The sequence below is a fragment of the Xiphias gladius genome, chromosome 13 (assembly GCF_016859285.1).
Source record: "Xiphias gladius isolate SHS-SW01 ecotype Sanya breed wild chromosome 13, ASM1685928v1, whole genome shotgun sequence".
NCBI lineage: Eukaryota > Metazoa > Chordata > Actinopteri > Istiophoriformes > Xiphiidae > Xiphias > Xiphias gladius.
The window spans coordinates 173504-199381 of record NC_053412.1 but is presented as its reverse complement, the minus strand read 5'-3'; the positions used below and the strand labels follow the sequence as shown (position 1 = coordinate 199381).

At 42.8% G+C, this 25878-nt stretch overlaps 1 protein-coding gene across 3 annotated transcripts in view; it reads right to left on the bottom strand.

The window, feature by feature from the left end:
• Positions 1-1776: 1776 nt before the first annotated feature.
• LOC120797921 (target of Nesh-SH3-like) overlaps positions 1777-25878 on the bottom strand; it is a 40288-nt gene continuing 16186 nt past the window's right edge. Inside the window, exons 6-22 of one of the 3 annotated variants that reach the window (XM_040141717.1) lie at positions 24839-24891; positions 22784-22823; positions 21674-21754; positions 21011-21085; positions 19194-19397; positions 18002-18079; positions 15569-15634; positions 11310-11378; positions 11026-11151; positions 10320-10409; positions 9825-10034; positions 9406-9511; positions 6059-6138; positions 5516-5545; positions 5273-5431; positions 5063-5185; positions 1777-4308 (exon numbers count right to left, since the gene is read on the bottom strand). In XM_040141717.1, coding sequence (XP_039997651.1) covers positions 4193-4308; positions 5063-5185; positions 5273-5431; positions 5516-5545; positions 6059-6138; positions 9406-9511; positions 9825-10034; positions 10320-10409; positions 11026-11151; positions 11310-11378; positions 15569-15634; positions 18002-18079; positions 19194-19397; positions 21011-21085; positions 21674-21754; positions 22784-22823; positions 24839-24891 — 1706 coding nt within the window. In that variant the 3' untranslated portion in view covers positions 1777-4192. Of the gene's footprint in view, positions 4309-5062; positions 5186-5272; positions 5432-5515; positions 5546-6058; positions 6139-9405; positions 9512-9824; positions 10035-10319; positions 10410-11025; positions 11152-11309; positions 11379-13015; positions 13103-15568; positions 15635-18001; positions 18080-19193; positions 19398-21010; positions 21086-21673; positions 21755-22783; positions 22824-24838; positions 24892-25878 lie in introns of all 3 variants that reach the window. The other 2 variants (XM_040141715.1, XM_040141716.1) reach the window with 2 other exon arrangements.

Sequence of the window (25878 nt, the reverse complement as noted above, 5' to 3'; positions counted from 1 at the left end):
ATAAAACTACATGAGCCGAGGGATTGAGTTAACATGTGGGACGCAGCTGGCGGATCAGAACCAGGCTGAAGCTCGACCTGTTGGGTTGTGGCGTTTAAACAGCAAAGTTTCCAGTGAACTCGTCTTTAGCTTTGTTGAATGTTTGAGCTCACCGAATCACGTTGAGCGGATGTGTTCAGAAAGAACCTCATTCGGCCCCTCACCAGCGTTTCCACCAAAAGCCCGTGAGAGGCGCCGCGTGCAGTCGCCATGAACATGTTTTTTCTAAAGTCCCGTGAAGTTCTGCTGTTGAAGCAGAAGGGAGACGCTGAGAAAGGGGAAGCGCGCTTCAACGACATTAAAACACAGACGGCCGCAATGAGAGAAAAAATGCTCCTCCCAGATCCCGGAGTCATAACTCAGTCAAATCTGAGCACACGGACACAGTAAACACACTCATATATTCGGTGTGACTCAGACTGTCAGAGGACATCATGATCTCTGATGTCCCTCCAGAACAAAGCTCCAGAAACCCACTTAGAAAGCAGAAGAAAAAGAGGCTGCAGAACTTCATTCAGAATCTTCCCGTTTTTAAGTTTCCTTCGGTATCGCAGTGATCCAGTGACAGTTGTCTGAACGTCCACGGCTGCGCTGAGAACAGGAGCTGATCACCGCTGATTCGGCAGCTTTTAACGGGACGGTTTGACTGAATGGAAACACGTACAGGCCGAAATAAAATAGGGCTCATGTTGCAGCTCACAGATAACTCACTGACTGACAATGGCAACATTACACTTCCTGTTTACATGCCCCCAAGCATTTTGGGGGCTGTAGTTTCAAAACATAGAGCACGCTAATCCCCAAAACATGAGTAAGGAAATAAGAACAAAACCCATCACGCCAACTTCTTTCATCTTGCACTATCCATATTTTTTTGACATCTAAGTAAGCAGGGTGTTGGAGAGGCGCCATTATCCAGATGAATGGATACTTATCTGTAGCGTGGAAGAAAACAGATGATTCTGGTGCCAGTCTCCTGATACACTGGAGAAAAACCAATTACACAGGCACTGTTACGGGACTTTAACTTGTCCCGTCCAATCAAAATGTGGTTTTGGTCTGAATAAGAAGCTGCCATTAGCCAACTAACAGGAAACAACAACAGACAACGTGTTTTAAAAAAGGAATCAAAACTTCTTTATTGTTGAAAATCAATATGGAAACAAACATATGGAGAAAAACATCAACAGCACATCCTCATGTTAACATACATTCAAAGCATTTTCCTGTGTTTTAAATGATCCCTGTTTGATAATAATGGGGTCTATGCATGAATACAGTCAGGGCTCCAGCAAAAGTTAAAGGCACAGTACACGGTTTTACGCTCAGGAGACGGCGTCCGACCAGGATTGTGCTTCATCGCGTAAAAGAATCAGGAAATGCCCAGCAACGCTTCAGATGGCGTAGCGTAGTCTGCCTCCACGACCCTCCGTAAGAAAGCGTTACTAGTGTGGAAGGTGTGCAGTGAGGGTCGGCGGCAGGGCGGGAAATCAATGGCAGGCACAAGCACAAGCTCTAGACTATTAGAAAATACGAATACTGGTGCTACATTACCTTTTAGCACCAACCCAGGACTGTCATGGACATTTCAGTCATTTGGCAGCAGCTTGTAAAATCTGAAGAAGGACGGTGTGTGTGTGTGTGTGTGTGTGTGTGTGTGTGTGTGTGTGTGTGTGTGTGTGTGTGTGTGTTTATTTATTTATTTATTTTTGTATTTAGATATCGGTCAAAAAAAAAATTATTATGGGACAAATGTTGGAAATAGGAAGAAAAATCTCACCATCAATTTTGATTATTCATTGTATCTCATCACTGAACACCTGGCCGAGGTAACTTTTCCCTAAAAGTTTCTGAGATCACCTCGACATTATTCTCCTCCGTCTGGCCGGTTAGTTCATCTATCTGTCGCGAGTATCTGGTTAGCTAGCCAGACATTTTAAGAACGCGAACAAATTTTACGAACGCCTGAGCGAACGAAACCGGTGTCCGAGCTTCAGAAGGTTCCTTCCCAGGACCTGGATCGGGGACAGTGACCCTGGTAGCCACGGAAACAACTAGCCTCCGCTTTAGCCTCGCTAACCTAGCTAGTCCTACTTCGGTCGTGCTTGAAATACCCACTAAGGTCATGACCATAGTTTGAAAGTCCTTTGCTTGTGCTTGTCCAATCAGATTGTGGTTTGGCTTTACTAGCATCTGGCTACGGGATTATGTTCCCAGGCTGGAAATTTCAGTTATTTAGCGTTTCATAACATTTGTGCGTGGAAAAAAAACTCTCTGTGTTGGAATTATTCCTGGTTTTTATTATTTTGAACGTGCTTGATTTTTTCTTCCATCAGAAAGTTGCTGATATTGCCTACACTTTCACTTTTGGGAATCTTTGTTTGATTTTTATGATTGCTGAGCAACTGAGATGTTGGTTTTCCCAGATCAGAGTTGGTTAGACACACAGATGTGGAAACAGCTGGCCATCGATATATCTATGCTAACCTTACCAGCCTTTCTTCAATGCTGCTTGAAATACCCACCGAGGCAAAGACTAAAGTTTAAAGGTTCTTCTCCTCTGTAAATCAGTTTTGGTCGGTAAAATAAAGAAAGGGATTGTTTGAATACACACATTTTTTGATTCACCAGCCATTTTGTTGTATAGTTTGCTTCCTGCTGTGCTTTAGCATGAGGCAACAAGAAGAAGAGCACATTATAGCACAGTTAAACAAAAAAGGTGAGGGAAATGCATCTGCAAAAATGTATTGAAAAAATACATTCTCTCCATATACATATAAATACATTTCTGTTGTGCAAATTGCAAGTGTAGAGGCCTCGCGCCGGCTGGATTCCCCAGTTAGAGGCTGCAGGCAGCGAGTCTGATCAACACAGCTGGTGTGCTGACGTCTAACTGACGGGTTTTAGTGTAAAGCACCGAAAATCAGGCCTGCGTGATGCACCGTGTACTTCATGCTCACGCCGACGTGAATTTCCACATCGAACACACTGCACAGGACTAAGACTAGAGCTGCAACCACTGGCAAATGAATACATTAGTCGACCGACTGAAAATTCACCAGCAACCATTGATAATGGTTTTTGATAATCGACCAATTAACTTTTCAGGTCGGTTTTCAAGCAAAAATGCCAAATATTCCTTGGTTTGAGCTTCTCAAATACGAGATTTACACGACAGTTAACCGAATGTTTCTGGGTTTTGGACTGTTGGTCGAACAAAAAAGAGGCATCAGAGGACATCACCTTGGGCTCAAGGACATTTTTCACTATTTTCAGATGTTTTATAAAGCAAAGGATGAACCAATTAATCACGGAAACAGTCGGCAGATTAATGGCTAATGACAAAATAATAGTAGGAGGTTAATGTACTTGGAGCCACGTTCGTGAGGCAGAAAAATAGCAATATCCAGCAAGTTTATCACACATTCGATATATTCTCTACAGTGAGCAGTCCATCTTCGTGTGCTCGTTCCAGGCACTTCAGAGCCACCGGTACAAGACCGCTACGAATGGCTGTGACGCAGGACGGCGTCTGGTCAGCACGTCTTGCTCCGCGGCTGCACTTTTAAAAACCTTCTGCCCTTTAATGCAAATCAACAGGAACAAGCTCAACTGAAAACAAAGAAAATGTTCGGAAACATCTACACCAGAGGAACCGCAGAAGCATCACACACCAAAAAATCCTGTGACTTCTCGCCTGTGGCCCTCCAGAAGAAATGCAATCCAAGACCTTTTGATAAATAACATCTCACAAGTTATGAAAATAGTACTCCAGGGAGCCAGCTTCCCATTATTTTAACACAAAATAAAATATATCTAGCGTGAGTTTGCTGCCCCCCAACACTGCAGAGAGTAACCAAACCTCCACATATCTTCCTGCTCTTCTATCAGTTTAGCCTTGATGCTTGATAAATTGTTAAGACAAGGCATGTTTGCTATTACATATTTTTTTTAAATGCTCTCTCGTTACAAATTCCCTGACGAGTATGTCCTGTACATGTTTTTACAGCACTGGATAAGGTGGTGGAACATGAAGTTGAGGGAGTTTGGAGGTCCGGGAGATTTTAAGGACCAATTCTGTTGTCGCCATCCCAGCCTGGGCGACGAATCCTCTTCCAGGCTTCTCTGACGACGACTCTGGGGTCGAGCCCGTTTACCATTTGCCGGGGATGGGTGTTCCACACTCGTACCATGAGACGTAGTTGACGTGGGAGTGTCCGCCAATCTGGCCGAAGTGGACGGGCTCCTGACGCATGGCTCTGTAGAAACCTGCACCAGAAAAAGACGTGATGAGAAAAATGCTTTTTATTTGACTCGTTTTAGAACTACGACGTTTTTATGTCACTAATCCTCTGACTTTCCCTCTAGTGCAGGGGCTTTCAAAGTCTGACACTGTGGCTTCCAGCTCAGACAAAATTGAAGCAACTGCCTCTTGGAGTTGATGTGCCCCATTTTTTAGCCTCTATCTGTTTCCATTCAGTCAAACCGTCCCGTTAAAAGCTGCCGAATCAGCGGTGACCAGCTCCTGTTGCAGCGCAGCCGTGGACGTTCAGACAACTGTCACCGGATCACTGCGATACCGAAGGAAACTTAAAAACGGGAAGATTCTGAACGAAGTTCTGCAGCCTCTTTTTCTTCTGCTTTCTAAGTGGGTTTCTAATGACGTCCTCGGGACGTGGAAGCCAAACGGAATCATCTCAACATGTGTTTCATCTCTGCCAGTTCAGGTCTGACTGAGTTATGAATCCGGGAAGCAAGTTTTGTTGTAAATTATGGAGCTAAGCGTTTCAAAGTAGCCTCATCTCCTCTGTGAGCCGTATGTCTCTGCCTCTACAATAACTAACCTTCTGTGGATTTAACACCTGTGTGCACCTGTCCCTTTCTCCCTCCACACAGGTGTCGGTCGACCGCCTGAACCTGCAGCTCGTGGGGATCGACCTTCACCATCTGCTGCCAGAATGACTGACAGCTGAGCAAATCCTCTGTAAACATCTGCCAGGAATGCATGAAATCCGGTTCTCACCAGGTCTGGACGGTAGCTGGTCGGCTCTCAGCTGCTTGCCTGTTCTTCCATCCAGGAAGGAATCCACGAACTGACAGTGATCCTCCCCGAAGCCGGTCTGATCTCCGATGTTGTAGAATTTACCTGAACAGGAAAGTGATCAAAGGAAGATCAGAGCCAGGTTAAAACTCGCTCCACGAATAAATCCTTAAAACCAGCGTCCCTACTCACCGTTGAGCGAATCGCTCAGGTAGATCTTGTACCTGAGCGAGTTGCACAGCTGGATGCCGACAAACTTGCGGTACCAGGTCCTCTTCACGTACTGTTTACCATGGCAGTCGGAGTACGAGTCCGTCTTAAAGGGGAACTGAGTCCAAATGGCGTCTTTGCCTACAGAGACGGAAGGGTTTCCATTTATTGAAATGTTCTGCTCTCTATCGATTAACCACGATCCCGTGTAGGACTTAACCTTACCTGAAACGTTCTCGCTCACCCGTGGGTCCGCTAGCGGAGGAAAAAAAGAGACGGTATTTTAACGTCTTGAGCTTTGCTTTAATGGCGACTGCAATGAACGGCATTGTATTCAAAACTGGGATAAAAGTTCCATTTTCCTACCTAATTTATTGCGGAGTTTTATTTGTATTTAGTAGCTTTCCTGTTTGCAGCTTCTGAAATTTCAACTTCTGGGGCTTTTTTTACAGCATTTTTCAAAATAAAAGCTGTAAAAGCATGAACTACAAGTTAAATTAAAAGAAGCAGAATCAAAACAAGCTGCTGTTGCTCGTAATTTTCTTTTAGGTCTGTTTGCTTAAGATCCCCAATGATTTATCTGAATATCATGTGCTTTCTCAAAGTCATAACTTCATTAATGGTGTAATGTGTTTAAAGAAGTGGTTGATGTATTTGGACATTTCATTTATACTTCTTGACAGGACATTTTAAATCACTTGTATTACCACTGAAATCAACTGAAACCAACAGATGTCTGGAAGGAAAGAGTGGCGAGTGGCCCTGTACCTGACTCCGTGTTGAAGGACACCGGTTCACTGGAAGGACCTGCACCCAGCTCGTTCTTCGGCTTCACCTTGAACTCATAACTATAAAGAAACGCGGAGAAAGAGAAAGAGAAAACGGGGCATAAACAACCAGGGAACATTGAGCAACAAGGTCGTCGCAGAGAAACTTCCCCGCCCCTTCAAAGCCGTCACGTTGAGTTTAATATCAGTCAAGTTTGGAGGGAGATCTGCCCGATTTGTTCCTGAACAATCTCAGCTAAAACAGAAGCTTCTGGTGACAGCAGATGGTGGAGTAATGAAGAGACGGCTACGATACCGACCCCTCAACAATATGATTTTGCGACGACTTGCTGCTTTTTATTGTAATTATTTAAATTATTTTGTCTTATTTAGTTGACAAAACAAGCGACGTGAAAGTGTCACATTTCTCACTGTTTTCTGAATTTCTACAAAGCAAACAATGAGTCGATTAACTGAGAAAATAACCAGCAGCGCTGTACTCAGGTCCTTCACTTTAGTACCCGTACAGAAATGTAAAAATACTCCATTACAAGTCAAAGTCCTGCGTTCAAAACCCTACATCAGTAAATGTACAGAAGTATCATCTAGTTCCAGTATCACAGTAAAAGTACTTCACGCATTTCCAGTATCACACTAAAAGTACTTCCTGTAGTCACAGTATCACAGTAAAAGTACTTCCTGTAGTCAAGGTATCACAGTAAAAGTACTTCCTGTACTTCCAGTATCACAGTAAAAGTACTTCCTGTAGTCACAGTATCACAGTAAAAGTACTTCCTGTAGTCACAGTATCACAGTAAAAGTACTTCCTGTAGTTCCTGTATCACAGTAAAAGTACTTCCAGTAGTCACAGTATCACAGTAAAAGTATCTCCTGTTATTCCAGTATCACAGTAACAGTACTTCCTGTAGTTCCAATATCACAGTAAAAGTACTTCCTGTAGTAACAGTATCACAGTAAAAGTATCTCCTGTTATTCCAGTATCACAGTAACAGTACTTCCTGTAGTTCCAATATCACAGTAAAAGTACTTCCTGTAGTCACGGTATCACAGTAAAAGTACTTCATGTAGTTCCAGATCACAGTAAAAGTACTTCCTGTAGTTACAATATCACAGTAAAAGTACGTCCTGTAGTCACAGTACCACAGTAAAGGTACTTCACTGTGCAGGGACCTGTCTCCTGTGACTGGTCTCTGATTCTAATGGATCATTGATCCTGAGTCACGGAGGCTTCGGCAGCGTTTTACTGCTGGACCTGCTCTTAGTTCAGTCCACCGGTTCCCAACCCGGGGGTCGGGCCCCTCCAGAGGGCCACCAGGTGAACCTGAGGGGTCGTCAGTTCTGATACACTCATCTGTTTTTAGTTTTGGGCCTTTCCTCTCAAACCTTGATTTTTGTCGTTTAAATAAAACCATCTGAGAAGTTTCTAACAACTCACATCTAAAATGTGACAAGGAGCCTCAACTAGGGACCTGAAACCACTAGTTTAATCGTCAGCAATGTTTTAGCATTTGATCATATGTTGAAGACGTAGCAGAGAATGGAAATACTCAGGTAAAGTACAAGTACCTTAAAATTGCACTTAATTACTTGAGTAAAGGTACTTAGTTACTTTCCAACGCTGATAACCAGCAGGCTAATCCATGACGACAATTTAGTTGCAGCCCTTTATGAAAATAAAAATGATCCCCAACTCACCTCAGTCGTGCATCAGAAACAATAATCCAGTGATATGATCTATAACAGTGAAACAGTCACAGGGACATTTGACCACATTCAGTACTTTCACTTTAGATACTTGAAGTACGTTTTCCTGATTATAAGCTTTTACTCAAGATGTTCAGTGCAGGCGTATTGTTACCGTGTGCTATTTTGCTCAAGTGAAGGATCTCAGTGCTTCCTCCCTCAGACCTCCACTATGACCTACGCTCATTTTTTGCCGTCTAGCAGCTGCTTTGTGTCAAAGTTGCACGACAGTGGCTTTCAGCAGGTCTCAAGACCTCGGACAGTTACGAACGTCACGTCCTACTTTCACCTCGACTAAGAAAAGCACCTCAGCTTGCAGCTATGTGCCTTTGGACGGCGACGTTGGTGCTTGGAGTCGTCCACACGTGCCAGGTTTCGTTTCCAACCCCCTTCCTTCACACAAAATACTTTTCCTATCTCCAGGCTCATTAAAACCTCAGTAAGCGTAACGGACAAACTCTGCTTATTTTTACTCTGTGAACGTCTGGCCGCGACGCTCGGCTCGACTCTGTAATTGCTCGGCTGCCTCGGCGTGTTTGGACAGCTGAATGAAGAGCGACTGCAGCGCCGTCCGAGTTGGAAAGAGGAGGCGTTTTGTCAGATCTGAACGCTCACAGGACGAGTGCTGAAATATTTAAGCAGACGTCCTGTGTGTGGAGGCGAGCAGGCCTCCAATGTTTCATTTTCATAGACCTGCTTTGATGTAATGACTCATTTTTGGCCTCACTTGCTTGAAATCCTCTTTCTTTTGCCTGCATGTGGATTTAAATAGAAAAGAAATAACCGACCTCAACTTTTTTCTAGACACATTTTAGCGTCACAAAAAAAAAATCACAAAAACTCGATATGTAACCAGAAGCTGGATCTCTGAGATGAATTAACTCATTCGCATTAAACAGATGGCACTGGAGGCTTGACACAGGGACTGGCTGCACTAGCAGGTTGGTTGCTTAAAGGACGATATGTTAACACAGTTATTCAGTCCGTGCTGCTGCTGCTTAGGGGCAGAAAAAAAAGGTTCTGGGGCCCTTATTGACCCCCTTCCTACTCTGCCATCTCTATGTTCCAACCAATTACAGTGCACACAAGGTTCAATCCAACCTGCCTTCTGGTGCTGGAATAATATGAACTAAAATAAGGTACTAAAACTTTATTTTGACACAGGGCCCTTCTATAAGACAGACGACAAGATTAAGTAACAATGCATAACACACAGTTGAAATGGCAGTTTTTATGGGCAAACCTAGCAAAACCAACTGACATGAAGTGAACCTGGGGCCTTTTGGCTCCACAGGGTCTGGGCCTCGGGGGCTCTGGGCCACTGGCTCTTTTTGCACTATTTTTCTGTTTAGTAATGAAGTGCCTGAGTCATTTTCTTACAAATAAAGCAACTCCTACCACCGATCTGAATCTCTGATCTGTGAGAAGTCTTTGCTTTTGGAAAGATGTGGTTTGGTTTTGCTCCTCACCTACTCTTGACCCCTTGAGACCTGATCCAAAGTCAGACTTTGGGCTATCTGGTCTTGGCATCAACTTTGACTTGACTAGGATGACTTGCTGACTAAAGCTTGTTGTCAAACATACCTGCTCTCAGGTTTGAGGTTCTCCACAGCGGTGTGAGTCTGGTTGGTGGTCAGGATGGAAACCTGCTCGCCATCAGGTCCTTTGGTGGTGGAGATGACTTCATACTCTGAGGCGAGGACAACAGAATAACCGTGATCAACAGAATCATGGGACAGTACTCTTAAAAACTGGTCTGCATTGGCCTTGTCTCCTTTTACATTTGCATTTCGAAACCTGTTCAGTAAACAGGATACAATCAGCCAACTTTCTGGAAGGTGGATTTTTTTTTTTTTACTAAGTTGGATAAACAGGTCCTGAACTTATCTCTGCACTGGATACACCGATACGAAACCGATATTCATCACAAAACATTCAAAGAAACGCAAGAAGTTCTCGGGATCAAAGTCTAATACTGTATCTCTCGTCTTGTCTCTTCATACCGGTGGTGTCGTTGTCAGTTTTCTCCCAGTCCAGGATGATGAAGGACGGGCATCCCTCCACCGTTACTACGGTGAGGTTGGAGGGCGGGCTCTTCGGCGGAGCCGTCACGTTCGTCTCGCCGGGTTCGTCTTCGGGGAAGTAGTTGAGGGAGGAGGTGATGGAGCAAGGCTCGTCCGGTTTCTTGCCTGTTTGGTAGACGACATGAGGCGCTGTGGAGGGAGGAGGGGTTGATTATCAGAATCAGAATCAGAAAACTTTATGGATCCCTGCAGGGATGCTGCTTAATTAGTATGTATCCTCTTCATTATGGTAGAGCAAGACACCAGCACCGGGTCTGGGGTTTAATTCCCTGTCTATTCTATGGTTACACTACGATATAGTTTGGTCTTAAGCATTTTGCTGGATCCGTTTAGAACTTTTAGACTCCAGTTTGAAGCTGGAGTCAAATCCTAATTTCCTTGTGTAAAATAGTGCCAGAGTCCGTTTCCACGTACCCACGTAACGCTTCTTGCCCATGGCGTCAACGTCAGAGGCCGGCTCTGATTTAAACAAGTCTGAGTCCTCCCACGTTTCCTGTCGACTCACTGCAAGAAGAAACAAAATCAAAAAGAAAAATAATGTTAGAGGTCATGAATAAACCTCTCAGGATATAAAAGCACACTCCCCACCCCCCAAATGAAAGCATTGTTTAAGACACAAATAATGCTTTAGAGATAGCCACTTCACTTATGATAACCAAAGACCTGGTCTGAGATACTTCTGGGTTTTTAATGGTTTTTTCATTACAGGGAGGAGAAGCAGTCTGTCCCGAATTATTTATATTTTCTTTTTTATCTTTTGCACACACGATAACAACCTTGATGGTATATTGTGGGATTTCAGGGCTCCGTAATATTAAAAGTATAAATCCTTCAATTCTCAAAAGCCTCAGTGAAATCCAGACACTAAAGGAGGAGGCTGTTACTATTGAGATTTCGATCCTGAGCAAGACAACTCTACAAGTACCCAACAGATTGTTACTCAAATATTGCAGATAAATTTGTTGGCTCTCACAATTTCAAGCCTGATTCACAAGTATGGCGATTGTATTGATTTGCGAAACATTTCAGACTGAGCAAGTACAAATTATCACATGTTGCATATTTGGTCAAACAGGCCCCTGATTGCCTTTTAATTCAAATGAACTGGAAATTCCCATACCAGTTGTTGACGGTGTAGCAGTTGTGGTCTGTTTCCACTCCTGTTTGGTTGGCTTGGCGGTAGCCGGTGGGACTTTGGGTTTCAGAATGGACAACTTGTCCTTCTGCTTAACGTTGTTCACCTTGTCTGATGGAAAACGTAGAACAAACAAAACAAAAAAACAGTGGGAAATTTGATAATCAAGAGTAAATAGAATTGTGATACTTAAACGTGGTTTGGTTGGAAGTATCCACCCAAGAGAGCAGATATTATTCATCATTTGTCGACTCTTTTCAGGTTCTTACCTGTTTCTCCGGGTTTTCCCACCAAATTTGGTTTCTTGTTGATCGGTATCGACGGGCGAGCAGGAGATCCTGGAACAACATCATACATCATTCATTGTCTTTACCTGTAAAACACAGGACTTTCTAATATTCTACCAACGGATGTTTCCCAATCTGTAAACCTCCTACAATATCTGAAAACCAACAACTTGTGACTTTGTTCAAATGCAAAAAAGACGAATACATCTACCAGAGAACTCAAAGATGCTTTTATATATCACAGGGTGTATTTAATGGAAAACAGTGGAACACTCCTTTCACCACCATCAATATAAAGTATTTTCATAACTTTCTGAAGAAGGTGTACATTACATGACAGACATGTCTTTACTGTAAATCGGATTCGGGCGTGTTTCGCCTGTGGACACTTTCTGTCTAAATAAGGCAAAGAGTGAAGCTTTCACATCAACGCTGGCTTTGTTATCTAGCTAGCTGCTCTCTAATCTCCTGGAAAATCTATTCTCTTCTCCCGAGGTGGAACTCGATACCCATTTCCAAACACCAAATGAACCTGAAAACATGAACAATCCTGTGTCATTCCACGAGATCCTACAGTATGTGTTTTTGAGGCTTAAGTCTAGAACCTGCAGCCAATTACCCTCCCCCTTTCTTTCATTTAGGGAGAAGCCAAAATTCTTCACAATCAAGGAATTGGACCAGTTACAAAACTAAATGAAAAAAATGCAAAGCCAGGAACATGAAAGATGGTGGAGTCCTGAAACATTTTTGCACGGAACATGAAACGATATAGACGTATTCCTTTCAGTCAGTCACGTGTAAATCTCTATGATGGCAGAAAAGACGCCAGGCTGCCTGTAGTGCTGTGCTTTGGTCACATTTTACTGGTCTTTGAAATTTAAAAAGCTTCTATTAATCTTTAACATAAACTAAGAGCTCCTTTCAACAACAGGGAACCATGAGATGTACAATCTTTAGAGAATGATTGAAAGGAGTGTTTTATAGTGGAAATTCATAGTGGAAACTGCTGTCATTATACTCAGTGTTCAGCAATGCCTCGTGATTAAAGTATAGACGAAATGAAATAAATATTGGTATGATTTACTCTTTGCACACACAAACAATCCTGAAATAAAAAGCAAACAGCAGTTTCCACATTCTGATGAAAACGGCTCGATGCATGCCATGCTGTCCCAGATGCGTGAGGGATTCTCTAAACACGCCATCTCTGCAGCAACATGTCTGAAGCTCATGGCGCTTGCAATGCTCGCAATCAAGCAAGAAGCAGAGGCTGAAGCACGTGGGCCCTGGACAGGAAAATTTAAAAAGGACCGAAATAACACCAAATGGTCCACTCCAGACGGCAGGTTCACCGGGGTAATTAGAAACAGTTTCTCTATATTTCTGTGGCGGCAAAAAGCACAAAGCTCGGCAAAGTGAGGTTCTTAAAAATTAAGCTAACGATCACAAGAGCACATACTTTCCGAAAAGAGAAACTATTTTCCACAGGCTCTGCTGAAGCCTTTTTCCCAAAGTTTTCAAGCTGACAACCGGTATTGTATTTTCTATTCCTTTCATTGATTTGTGTCTGGACCTCGAAAACGTCCAAACCATGCATCCTTGGCAGTGTAGAGCCACTGAAGCGCCAGTCAGCACACGGCACAGGCAAGTTCTGGGTGCAGACAGGTGAGATTCATGCCGTTACCAACCATAAAACCGCTCTTCAACGGTGGGACCCGAATGACCAAACACGTCAGGGAATTCAGACTTCTTGTCCTCCAGCAATGAGTTGTTCACTGCAGCAGGAAAGGCACTGAGATTAAAACTCATCTCTTTGTCTGAACACTGAATCACTGATGCCTCAGACTCCTCGAGCATTCCCCTGTTTTGCATTTCTAACACAAAGTCATGGAAGTTCCTGTCAAAATGTCTTGGATCAACTTTTTCTAGAAGCCAACATACAGAAGACCAAAAATACAAAATGGATGACACCAAAAACCAGCTCATGCCCACTGCACAGGACAACCATGCACACCATGAAATCATGCAGAATGTAAGACATCACCAAGAATGCTTTGAATCTTGAATCTGAGTAATTCTGGGTTTAGACCCCATCTCCACCTGGTATTAACATGTGATCTGTGTCTGGATCTCTTTCTGGATCGGAAAAAAAGGGTGTCAATTGCGATCAGAATGCGATCTGATCATCCAGACCTCATCCAAAGGTGGTCTGACTCACTTTTTAATCGGATCTTTAAAGTTGAAAGGTCACCTAACTCTGACTCTTCCTGCTGTCTCAAGATGCCCGTCAAAATATGAACCGTAGACAGGTCGTTCCTCTCCAAAGTGCGAACGGGGAGAATCCTAGTTCTGGTTTGTGGCTCTCATGTATAAGCATTACATTCAAGTCGCAGTCGTAACCATTTGCTTCACAGAAAGATAATTACATGACCAGATTTGAAAAACCCGAAAGATCATTTAACAACACTTGCTGCTGTTCTGAAGGAATTTCTTCCTTCAGAGTCCTCAAACACTCTTCTAATCATCTGAATGAAAAAATATTCTGTCCACGGCACAAAAATTACTATTTTTAGCTTGATCCCAAGTTGAGACTTGGGTGGCTCCCATCTTTGGATTAAGAAACAGAAAACTGCTGCACCATACCGAGAACATTTTTTCATCCAGATGGTTAGAAGAGCAGTCGAGGATTCTGGGAATACCTTCATAGCACAGGTAATGGTTGTTAATGACCTTCTGGGTTTTTCAAAGACTGTCACCTAATCATCTTTCGGCGCTAGTAGAGACCATACAGTAGCATCACCCTGGGAGAGTCTTGAGAGTCCACTACGACATCGAAGACCGGGTCAAGTACCATTGGTAGAGTAAGTATGGCTAACGAGAAGTAGTCACATGACCCCCTTGCCTTGGAAGTTGTAGAGATCCCTCAAGTCTCCCACATCACTTCCCTTGGCCTGACACCTAATTTGCATATTGATCCTTTTTTTAACCACTTACTTGTCTGGCTGTTTTAATCTTAATTTACAAGCCGAACCAGGGACAGGGAGCTAAATCTTAGCTCTAGTTACACACCCTATCGCTTGTAACAATGTTTAACCGGGTAAAATACACTAACTAATAAAATACTGAGATTTCATCATAATGATCAAATTCGGATCATAATATAGAAAGAGCTGAGATAACAAGAACACTTATTAATACCAGGCCCCGTTTAAATCTTACCGCATGTTAATATTTATACGATTCTGTAAAAACATACATAATTACGTATTATGTAACAATACGTAATCCCCTTTCTTAACCTCCTAACTCTGCAAACATGGTTCAAATGACTTTACTTTTATTTTAAAATATTGTGGAGATCCCAAAGTTTCCAAAGATAATTTGGGGGAAATTTGGGGATTTTTTAAGAACTGAATGAATGAAAAGACTTAAAAATATTCAGGATCATTTGAGGGGAAAGAGGTTAACAAACACGAAAAAAAAAGAAATAGTAACTGCTGTGGACATACAATACAAATACAATAAATCCTTTTGTTTGTCAGATTTCAGGATTCTTTCACCTCATCTCACAGTCTTCCTCAGTGATGAAGTTAATCCCCCCAAATTACAAGGAATTCATTGTATTTGAAGCTACTGTTTCTGAGGTCAAAATTAAACTTCTTTCACATTTTCTGTATTTGCAAAACAATCTTTACATGTTTATAAGGTGAAGACAGTGAAACAGAAAACTTTCTGTAGCCCAGCATCCAAAGAGCCCCAGCAGGTCTCAGTGAAGGCCTCTGAAACCGCTTCAGATTCTGTGAGAACAACTCACAACCCCCAACCACAACCTCGAACCCAGACGTTTAGAACATCCCCCCACCACAACCACATGAATACAGAGTGACATAATCTGCTGCTGTTACTGGACTTATGTAACCAAGTCAAACAATCAAGCTCCAACTACAAAATCCACTTGATTATTTGAAGAAGTCGCTGCCAGAAGCTTTGCTGAAAACCTGCAGAAGCTCAAATAGAAACAGCGAACATGTCGGACAAAAAGGCAATAAGGACAGACAGACCGATGGACCGATGGACGGATGGATGGATGGATGAATGGATGGACATAAAATTATTAATAAACAAAATGGATGAAGACAAAAACACCAACATGAGCTGCAGCGGAGGTGAAAATGCTGCGAAAGCGACTGGTGGGTTAATGATGAAACACAAAAAGACAAACAAGGTCTTTTTTTTTTTACCCAGTCGAGGTCTGGACCATAAGGCTGGTTTAGGCAGGGAAATGCCCCGGTGTGGCTGTCCGCTTACTGTTGGGAGAAAACTGAGCGTTACGAAGGGAAAGAAACCGTTTCTGAAAACTGAACCCAGCACAAGAACAACCATCCAAGTCCGCGAGAACTTCTTATGGGAACTTCACTTCTTTTACGAAGCTGAGCAACATTCTTTCCCCCATTCTCTTTGCACTAATATTTTGATAATTTAGAGATGAACTGGTCAATTGAGAAAACTACTGAAAGTAAAAAAGAAATTAAAAAAATTAAAAAAATTGGTCAGTTTTCCGCCCAATTTCCATCAGATACCACGGTAAAATTTTCCTTCTTTGTTTTAGTCTGGTGTATTTTCGGTTAATATATCAAACATTAGGTAAAGAAGCTTAAAATGGACTTGTTTGATTGTTCAGCTGTGAGGTTCATTTAGCAGCCAACAGTTAAACAAAGTGAAATTTGACAGCATGTAAGTAAGCAAACAAAGGAGAGAAACCACAGAGTAAAACTTTTAAAGTGGCTTTCTGAGATGTGAACAACAGTGGTGAGATTAATTCAATCTGTCGGGATTTTTTTTCCTTTTCCATTTGAAATTTAGAGAATACTGAATGATTCAGCAAATCAGCTGGGAAGAAACACCAGATTAGAGCAACACTCCAAAGTCAGCGGCTTCCCCTGAGTACATCTGGTACGAGGAACACAGCCACGACGAATCCCTAACCCCAAGAACCGACGAGGCCAGTCAATGTTTGATCTGAGCCTCCCGAGAGCTGAAACCTGCACTTCACAGTTCTCTGTCGATTTACATCGTTTTCCCAAAGCTGCGCACCATGAAGCCTGGTAGATGTCAGGAGGGAACATTTGTTTTTGATCAGTCATTCCCTCAATTTACTAATCTGCGCATGCAACATACTTATTTGGTTCATTCAAGCCTTTGAGTTACTTAATTCTTTACCTTGAACTAAAAATTGTGCCCTCAGATGAATTTTTAGCCGTCATCTTCTCTCTTGTGAAAGGCAGCGATACGGCTTCAACAACCAATATCAAAGGTAACACGAGGAAACAAAGGTAAAACCCAACATTTGTCGATCATCTGTCAGGTCAAGATAAGATTTAAACCATATTAAATCCAAACAGTCCACAGTGGGAGAGCCGATTACGACGACCAGCGGAGGTGATAATTTATTCTGGATTAAGAAATTTGAGGGCATGGATTCAGTTCTCACCCTTTGTTACTTAAATTAAAAATAACAAAAACTCGGATTTGATCAATTTAAATTACTGATTTCATTGGAAACTTTATTCTTCATTTCTTTTGAATTTGAAGCTGATGTGTAAAATATTCACATCTTTGCACGTTCAGCTGACCTGCTGAGCCCAGACTAAAATATTCTCTGGGTCACGCTTGATTCTAGTGATATTTGACTTAATTAACTGGAAGTGTACCAATCGAACACTGGCTTTATTTTTCTTACAAATAGGGTCAAATTACATGTTTTTCAGGAAACTTCACCTGAACCGATTAGAAAATTATTTGTATTTTACGAAGCCAGAAAACTAAAGCCTTGTATATTCAAACTAGTGTTTTGAGGGAGCAAATGACTAACTCATGAAAACATTATAAAACTTTTCCCCACGGGCAGCAAAAGTCTCAGAGGGAGCAAACTGAAAACAATGCGAGAAAGCGAGAAGAGTCGAGGAACAGGTGCAAGGAGGATTACCCCCGAGTATCCCAGCGGTTGGGGATGAGTTACTGGGTCTAGAGGAAGGGTGGGGCTGTCTGAAGCCGTTAGAGGGGGGAAAGTAGGGGGCTCTTGATGCAGGCCTCATGGATCTGGCAACCGTGTTGGCTGCGGGGTTGTAGGGCTGCAGAGGCAGTGACGGGGTGAGAGTTCTTTTGCTGCCTTGACCTAAAAGATCAAAAACAGTTGCAAGGCCTGTGTTACTATCTGATTTTGTCTTTACCTAAGTTGCCAGTCAAGTGAGCTTGCAGCAGTGAGCGGTGATGTTAGTGATGGACGTTCTCACTCTAATGGACCATTACATTTAATATGATTCTCAATATGAAGACAGTTTATGGAGTAAAATTAACAAATGAATGGGATGGGATCATGATGAGCGCCCACAATCTTGGGAAACCACAGTCATTTAAACTGCGGGTGAATTGTGATGACGCCACCATGACTGCAAGATTGTGTGCCGCATGCAGACATCAGAGGCCATGTCGGATGCAACTCCTGGAGCCAGCAGCCATTCCTGTGGACAAAAACCTAGCCGCAAGTTCAACCGGAAGCCGACCGGAAGCTCGAGGGAACAAGATGGTTGCAGATTGACAGCAGACAGAGACGGAAAGAGCGAGACTGCCGTTGATCGCAAGACACAGGAAGCGTGCGATGAGGTCATTATTACCCCAGTGGTTAGTTTTAGCCCTCTCATTGGCCAGAGCTGTTCTCAGCAGCGACGATCCATCCTGTGATCTGCCAAATGCTGTGTGGGAGAAAGAAGGTTTAACACCACAAAGACCCACACATCGGTCGGCTTAAGAGAGGGTCCACAACCTGTTAAATTAAAAGGAAAGTTAGAAATAATGTTTCTTTGCACAATTACGGCCTGGGCGTTCGTCGTGCTAAGACTAAGCCTTGAAAAAGTTGAAAGGACATTTAACTGTTTGGAGATGAAACTGTTATATCTGTGGAGGTCCTGCAGGACCTCCCAAGTCCCAAAGACACAGATCCTTCTCGCTAACAAGTGGTTTTGTTTTTTAATTTGATAACCACAAACAGATTTTAAATTTGATTGTACAAATCATTCAAAAAAAAAAAAAGAAATAGAGGTTTGAAGGTGGAAATGACCACTTCAAACTTGCAAAGGAAGGTTTGACATTTTTAAAATCGTGATTTTTCATTTCCAAATGTAAAACTCTCATTGGTCTTAGTGGTTTTTTTCTTAAATTTCTAACACAAGTTGATTTCACTTGGGATCAAACTTTTTTTTAAATCATCAAAGCGTTACTCCCACTCTGGAGGGGAGAGAACACCAACCATCAACCGTTCAAGGGAAGGATTGGCATTTTCAAAACCACAATGTTTTAGCTCCAAAATGTAAAACAACAGTCAACTGATATCAGCAACGTCTATACATTTTTAATTGTCTGTAGAACAACACAGTTGTGTTGGTGCAGGTACTAAAAGGAGCTCATCAGACCTAAAAGCTTTTCACTGTGATTAAACCAGGGTTTCAAACGTCACCATTGTTTCACACTCAGCCGAACGGTTAAAAAAGGACACTGGAAGGTATCGCCCTCAACTTTCCAAAGGAAGTGAGGAAGGTTTGGCTATCTGAGAGCCTCAATTTGTAATTCTCAAATATAAAACAGCAGTTAATGGACAGCAGCTTGGCCTATAAAGTGTAAGCGTACAGTAGCGTTCCTCTAAGTATCAAGGGGCTCATTCATTTACTGTCTTCTGTGTCAGCAGGTATTTTACATCACAGTCAACAGCTGGTTTGTAACCACTCACTGATTTTCATCCAGTTTCCTAAAACGTGTCCATTATTTCACAAAAACAAAAATAAAAAAGGGAAGTTGGTAGGTGGACGTTACCGGCAGGGTTGGGAGGCTTCTCAGGTGCATTAGAGGGCGCCTTAGTAGTCTGCCCCTGAAGCGAGTCACCATAGGAGGGTAATTTAGTAAGGGGGGAGGCTGTGGTGTTGGCGGAAGGGGCTTTGGTGAGCAGCAGTCGGGGGAGGGCAGAGGGACGAGGATCCACCGGTCGGTTGGTGTCGTTTTTAACAGTGTTTCCTTTGTCTGGAGCAAGAGAGGAGAGAGGTACCGTAACCATGGGAATCTGGTCGTCTTAGGTTCGATTCAAGACGCCACATTGTTGTTTTGGGTTGATCTACAGTAGACAGACTGTCCTTCAAATTCAAACGACATGCATTTCGATTCATCTCATCATCTCCAACAGGTGTGGAGAAATGAAAGGCACCGGATACATGTCTTTGAAAGGCTGGAAGTCTTTTCCATTTTAGTGTAAAATTGGATCAGATTGTTCCTCATTTTATAGAAAGATAAATTCAGCTCCATTTTATTTAGGAAGACGTCTTTTTATACTCCTCAAAGTGAGGTGTTGAAAGCCAAGATTCTCTGTTTGACAAACAAATGTCCAAAGGATCAGGTTCTGGTCCCATAATCTTGTACCTCCTATAAATACAGAAAAGTCCAGAAGAGATCGTACTTGTGAAGACAAAGGGGACAGGAGTTTGAGGATTTTGCAGAACGACTTGTGTTGTCTTTCCCTGGCGGGACAGTCCAACAACGTCTGCGTCTGAACTGGCTGACATGCAGGTCTGTCATGCAGACTGATCGATCATGGCAGTGTCTTCAGGAAGCAACCACAGTGAGGACTGAAGACAGGGACAGAGAGACAGTAAGAGGAATGAATGGAGAGATGGATGAGGGAGGAATTGAGACTCAAACTAAAGAGGTGACTGAATAATATATGGTGTATGTGTCTAGAATTCATCACTGAAGACCAATTGAATGAGTGGAATCATTGTAGATCAAATAAAAGACTTTCTTCTTCTTTTTATTTTTTAAAACGCAAGTTTGGATTCATTACCTCCAAATGTCCTTTATCTGTTCTTTTCACATCCACAGACACAACTAAAGTATCCATCTTAACAAGTTATCTAGTCCATCGTTAGGTCCTACAATGTTCTATTGACCTCTTTAACGCTGCTGGACCAGTCACCGGCTCATGTTGTTTGGGCAAATGTTGCTCAAATCCACTGAACCGTATTTCAAATTGTGGTGAAGAACCTAAAGTTTCCAAAGATACCTCTGGGGAATTGGAAAACCGGGGACATTTTTACCCCAAAATTTGGGGGCGGAAGTGTCTTGTGAAATGACGTTTTAAGGTGGGAGATCCTGTCAATTGTTCACTGAGAAATTGGTTGAAAATATATTTCAGATGCTTCAGACCCAACATCGATCTGTGGGCTCTGACGAGACAAAACTATGGAAGTTTGAGGTGAGAACGAAAAAAACAGAAGTGATGCATAGGAAAACAGATTATTTTAGGGTGAAAGAGGAAGAGCAGAAGAAGAAAACTGGCGGCCGACGAACGCTTCGAAGGCACAGGTGAAGCGTCACGGCTGAGACATGAAAAAACTAGCCGCGGCTGCTGTCAGTGTGGGCGGGGCAAAGGGAACTTACTCGTATCACCTGACGACACCTCCAGGCCTCGCATCGACTTTCTAACTAGGCTCAAAGCATGCTAGCATGCAGCCAATCACAACAGCTGCATCTCCTTGACCCCGCCCCCTCCCAGGTGCATCGCCGGGCTCAGCCGAAGCAGGTAAAGACTGGCTGGATGAAGCTGGACGGTTAGAAAAATGAAAAAGGGTTTTCCTTGTTACCGAGTGACACATGAGGCCGTTTCGGCTCAGCGGAGCCGGGAAGAGGTAAAGTTTCCTGCTGGCTCTCAGGTGGCGCTGTGGGAAATAACAGGTCTGGTTTTATAAGAAGGGAACGACAATAAAAACGAGACTCAAAGTGGGGAAATCGTAAAAAGTGTGGAAACCCAGTGTAGATGAAGCAGGTGCAGGGCTCGGGTTTGACTGATATGGTCTGTGAAGGCTGATGTCTGGTGGCTTACTGCCGATTTTCAACATGAAACTGGACGTCGTTTAGGCCCAGATGACGCTGGGTTTTTCTGCTCTGGTTTTGTGACCACATTTCCAGCAGTTTACTGAAAATCTGCGACGTATTTGTGGGCAGTCGACCGACTGCAGTAGACTGCTGGGCTGTGCGTTAAGGACCATGACTATCTAAAGGTATCGGAGCAGCAGTGGATTTCATATTTTGAAAAACTGCATTTCACATGAACTACAGTAATTCTGGAGGCTCATCAGCCCGTCAGGGCAGTTTTCCAATCAGTCGAACCCCACAGAGGCCGCTGAGGTCCTGTATGTGCAAGGTCAAAACGTCTCTGCAGCCCTGAGTGGAAAAATAACAGCACGAGTGTGAAGGCAGGAGTGGGCTGGTGTGTGTGGAGGAAAGACAGAGGAAGAGATAATCACCGAAAGAGGTGCGTGGCGCTCCGGGGAAACCTGGGTTTTTGAGCGGAGGAGAAAGTCGAGGCTGCGTCCGGTTGTGCAGAGCTGCGAACAAGTCCACAGATCAGAGGAGATAAACCCACGGGCAGTTTACACACTGTTAGTCCCTGCAGGTTAAATCAACGTTGTTTGGTAGGAGGACCACTATCTACTGAGAGAAAAATCCAGATCTCAATGAATCTTGTACACTGCAATTTCCCATTATGTTTGTGACCTGAAACCTTCCAAATGGAAATCAGTATAGTTGAGTGAGTGAAACCGAGCAAATAGTTACAATGGACAAAGTTACACCAAAGCTTAGACATTGAGAAAGATCCATGAACTGAGGGTAACTGAGCAATGTGCACTAAGGAGAACTGGGAAAGAGCTTTCATACGTTTCGTACTCTCGTCCGGGGGTGTTTTGATTAGACTTTGGTCTCTGCAACCAGCCTCGCTATCACAGTCCAATATGACTCTTTGAAAAAAAGACGGTCTAGTTATCTGTTAGAGATCTGCTCCCATATTAGAATAAACAATTTGTCAGTTGATTGAGGCATTTATACAGTCAGCATTCTCTGGTTCCTGCCTCTTTAATGTACGATTTTGCTGCTTTTCTGTGTTTCATAAAATCAATGACTGAATCTCTTTGGGTTTTCTTTAAAGTTTAAGAACCACTTGGACCATGTGACTGACGTTTGTTGTTTTAGACTTTTCGTTTCATCCCGTAGCTCTTGTCCACGTGAACGAAATCAGTAAAGTGCCTTGTCAACTTGGCACCAGCGAACACACAAACCCCCAGCTGGCCTCAGATCTGCACTTGTGTCAAATATTGCGGCCTGAACTTCGGGTCTGGGATATTTCTGAAGCTTCCTCCTGCAGACTGAGACTGTTTATGACCAGCCTGAACATGCAGTGTGTTATTCTCAGGAAAACAGATGGAGGTGGATTTCGGTGAACCGACTGAACATACCCGCACAGCTATTAAACAGATTCCTTGAATAATGTCAGGCAGAAAAAATAACTTGGCAGCAACAAACGCTGTCTGAACAAGTCCGTTTATACTGTATGGTAATCCGTGAAGAAGAAGTCTTACCAGGACGAGGAGGGAACAGAGCGTGAGGTCCATGAGGTTTCTGAAAAAACAGAGAAATATTCAGAGTTCAGGCGCAAAAAACTTCAGCACCAGTCTGAACGGCTCCGAATGAGCAGGTGACAGCGGAGCGAACCTGTTTGATAGATTCAGACATTCAAACGAATTTCGGATTTTGGATTCAGCGTCCTGAAAGCCACCGAGGCTCATGGGTGATGAGATTAGGTCTGTTAAAATTTGGATTTAACCTCGACTTGCTTGACATTACGCTTTGTGAGCAGCAGTGACAACTGGGTGGACTTTCTACCCCTGAGTTTTGCCTGTCAGGCCCAAACGACCTTCCCCCGACGCCTGACAGCCGGGGTTTAATCGGGCCGGGTCGGACCCAAATTGGACTTTTGCATTTGAATGTTGAAGTATGTGTAATTTGTGTTTTTGTGTTTGTGTTTTTTACGATTTTTCTTCATTGTAATGAAAGGATTCTACAAAGCCTCTTTTTTCGGGTTAATCTTTAAATTTGTCTTTAGGAACCACTGTGTTTAGTTATTTCTTGAAAAACTCCTTTCTCCTTTATCATCATTATTATTATTATTATTATTTATGATTACTATCAGTTATTACCAGCCGTGTCTGGTGGTTACATACATGCTCTGTTCTGTATATTGTTTTTGTTTGTATTATAAACTATTACAAAAAGTGACAGTTTTAAAAACCTTTGAAAATGAAGCACTGTGAAAGCGATTCATTCCGGTTCGTTTTTTTCACTCATTTTTAAAATGGCATAAAAACAATTAAATGATGTAAATAAACTTTAATCATCTATCATAGACTGTGTTTACACAAATGCAAAATAAAGTATAATTTAATAAAATCTTTTGATTAATTGGTCTGATTTTAATATCGGCACCAGCAGACTAAACAGTGCGAGTGAAGCCTGTGAGCGAATTTAAACGTGTTAAAGGTGATAAACTGGCTCTGAAACAGGAGGCGTGTTTAGTTTCTCAGTGTCTGTCGGCTGAGTGTGCAGACCAACACCGCCTCCACCTTTAACCTTTACGTCGTACCACATACATGTGCCGAAAACATGTAACACGCAGAGGGGCTCACGGGAAGCTACACATGACAGAAATGCGTGTGCGGTCCCGCAGACTGAAGCCGCAGGTTTGGTTCGAGACGCTCATCTTCCTCAACGATCGCCGAGGAAACAACTGGCGGCGCTTTCCAGGAAACAAAAGCAGGAGAAAACGCCTCAGTTTGACCTTTTAAGAAAGTCACTGACCAGGCAACAGTTAGCGTCATGTTGGGGTTGTTCTTAAGGAAATTTACTTTTCCTGTCCGCTTGTCTTCTGTGGACGTCTGAGGTTGTAAATATGAAAATGAAACCACTTAATCAAACTGAAGATTCACTTTTGTCGTTGTGTGTGACAGAATCAAGCTTTATGACTGCGTGCTCGCATCGAGTGTGTTTCCATTCGTCCTAAATGGATGATTCCTCAAGCCGAAAACAAAAAACCAGAAACGACAAATTAAAACGAGATCAACCCTAATGTCATCCATTCATATTTAAAAAACAAATAAATAAATACGCGGGAATCCTTGTCAGTCTAAAAGTGAGTGGAGGCTCGACCGTACTGTCGGATGGTATCAGCCAATCCAAACACTTCTGTACAAGTTTAAAGTTAATCTCCTGATTGTACAATAAATATTTCATTATCTAAACATAAACTTTTCCTTCGCGATTTCAAAATAAGATCCCAACAGTAGATGAACAAAACACATCGATGTAACTCTGGTTTCTTTTTGTTGGTTTTTAATGTAACCAACGGCCAAAATATTTCACCAAACACTTCACCCTTTGGTTCAACGTTTTCTGAGCTTGAAGAACAAGTTTGATTTCTATTTTTTAAGTGGCTTAGAAATAATGAAGATGCTGCACTTTGACAGATGCAGGTTCAGAGGATCCTGGTTGTTCTTCACAGATCTTCACAGTTTATGTTCACAGATCAAACAGGTGCACAGACACCAGCTTTACATGCAGGGCAGCGGGTTACAACGTACCTTGGGCTTGGCGAGAGGATTAGGCAGCTTGTACGGCTTCTGCGCATTTTTATCTGTGAAATCCAGAAAAGGTGGACGAGAGTCAGTCCAGGGAAAAAAGCAGCGGGGTCAGTTTGTTAACAACAGGATTCTTAATAACTTTAATGAAACCAGCAAGAGCTGCTAATGAGCTGAAACCCAGACAAACAAAGTCAGAATCAACTAAATACTAAATAAACCCTCTGAGAGAACTGTAGAAAAGCTGCAAAGCCAAATTGCTTTTACCAAAGAAAAAAACATCTGGCATTCTAAAGTAATGAGTGTTCGTCCCTGTAATTACAAGATGAAGATCTCATCATTATGAGACCGTCTTCATGAAACCGTTTTCTTGAAATTCTGAGTCAAAGAAGCCGTCACAGTCCCAGATCAAGGCTAGGTTAAAACTAAAGCCGTCTTCAGACACAACCACTGTTTAACAGGACCGTCGGCATCTCCAGTAATTAAGACATTTCAGAAATGGCATTACTGGAGGAATGTTGAAATTACAAACTCGCCAGGTGATAGACAATCCTCTCAGTGACTTCAAAAAAAGAAAAAAAACAAGAGGCAGGTGTAAAGCACCTTCAGCTAATCGTCACCTGCCTGACATTTTTTCACGCCCACGCGTCGCTGGTTAGGGTGAAACACTCAGTAACCACATTTCAATGCTGTTCACCAAACGTTCACCATTCAACCAAATGTATCTGGAATTTAACCAAATCCGCGCTTAGTGGAAACTATTGACAAGAGATGTTCATCAAACCGACAGTGTGCTGGCACTGGACGAAACCTCTGTAGCACCGAGTATCAAAAACTGTGTCCAAGGTACCAAAAGTTGGCATAAAACATCTGGTCCCTGATCAGACAGGTCCGGATGGCGTTTGCACGGCTGCTTGTGTTCAAACATTTCGCAACTCTGACTTCTTTTGTTTTCTTTTCTCAACGTAAGGTTTCGAATGAAGTTGTGGTTTGGTACAAGCACCAAAACTCAGGAAACTAAAATGAAAAAAACGGGAACCTGC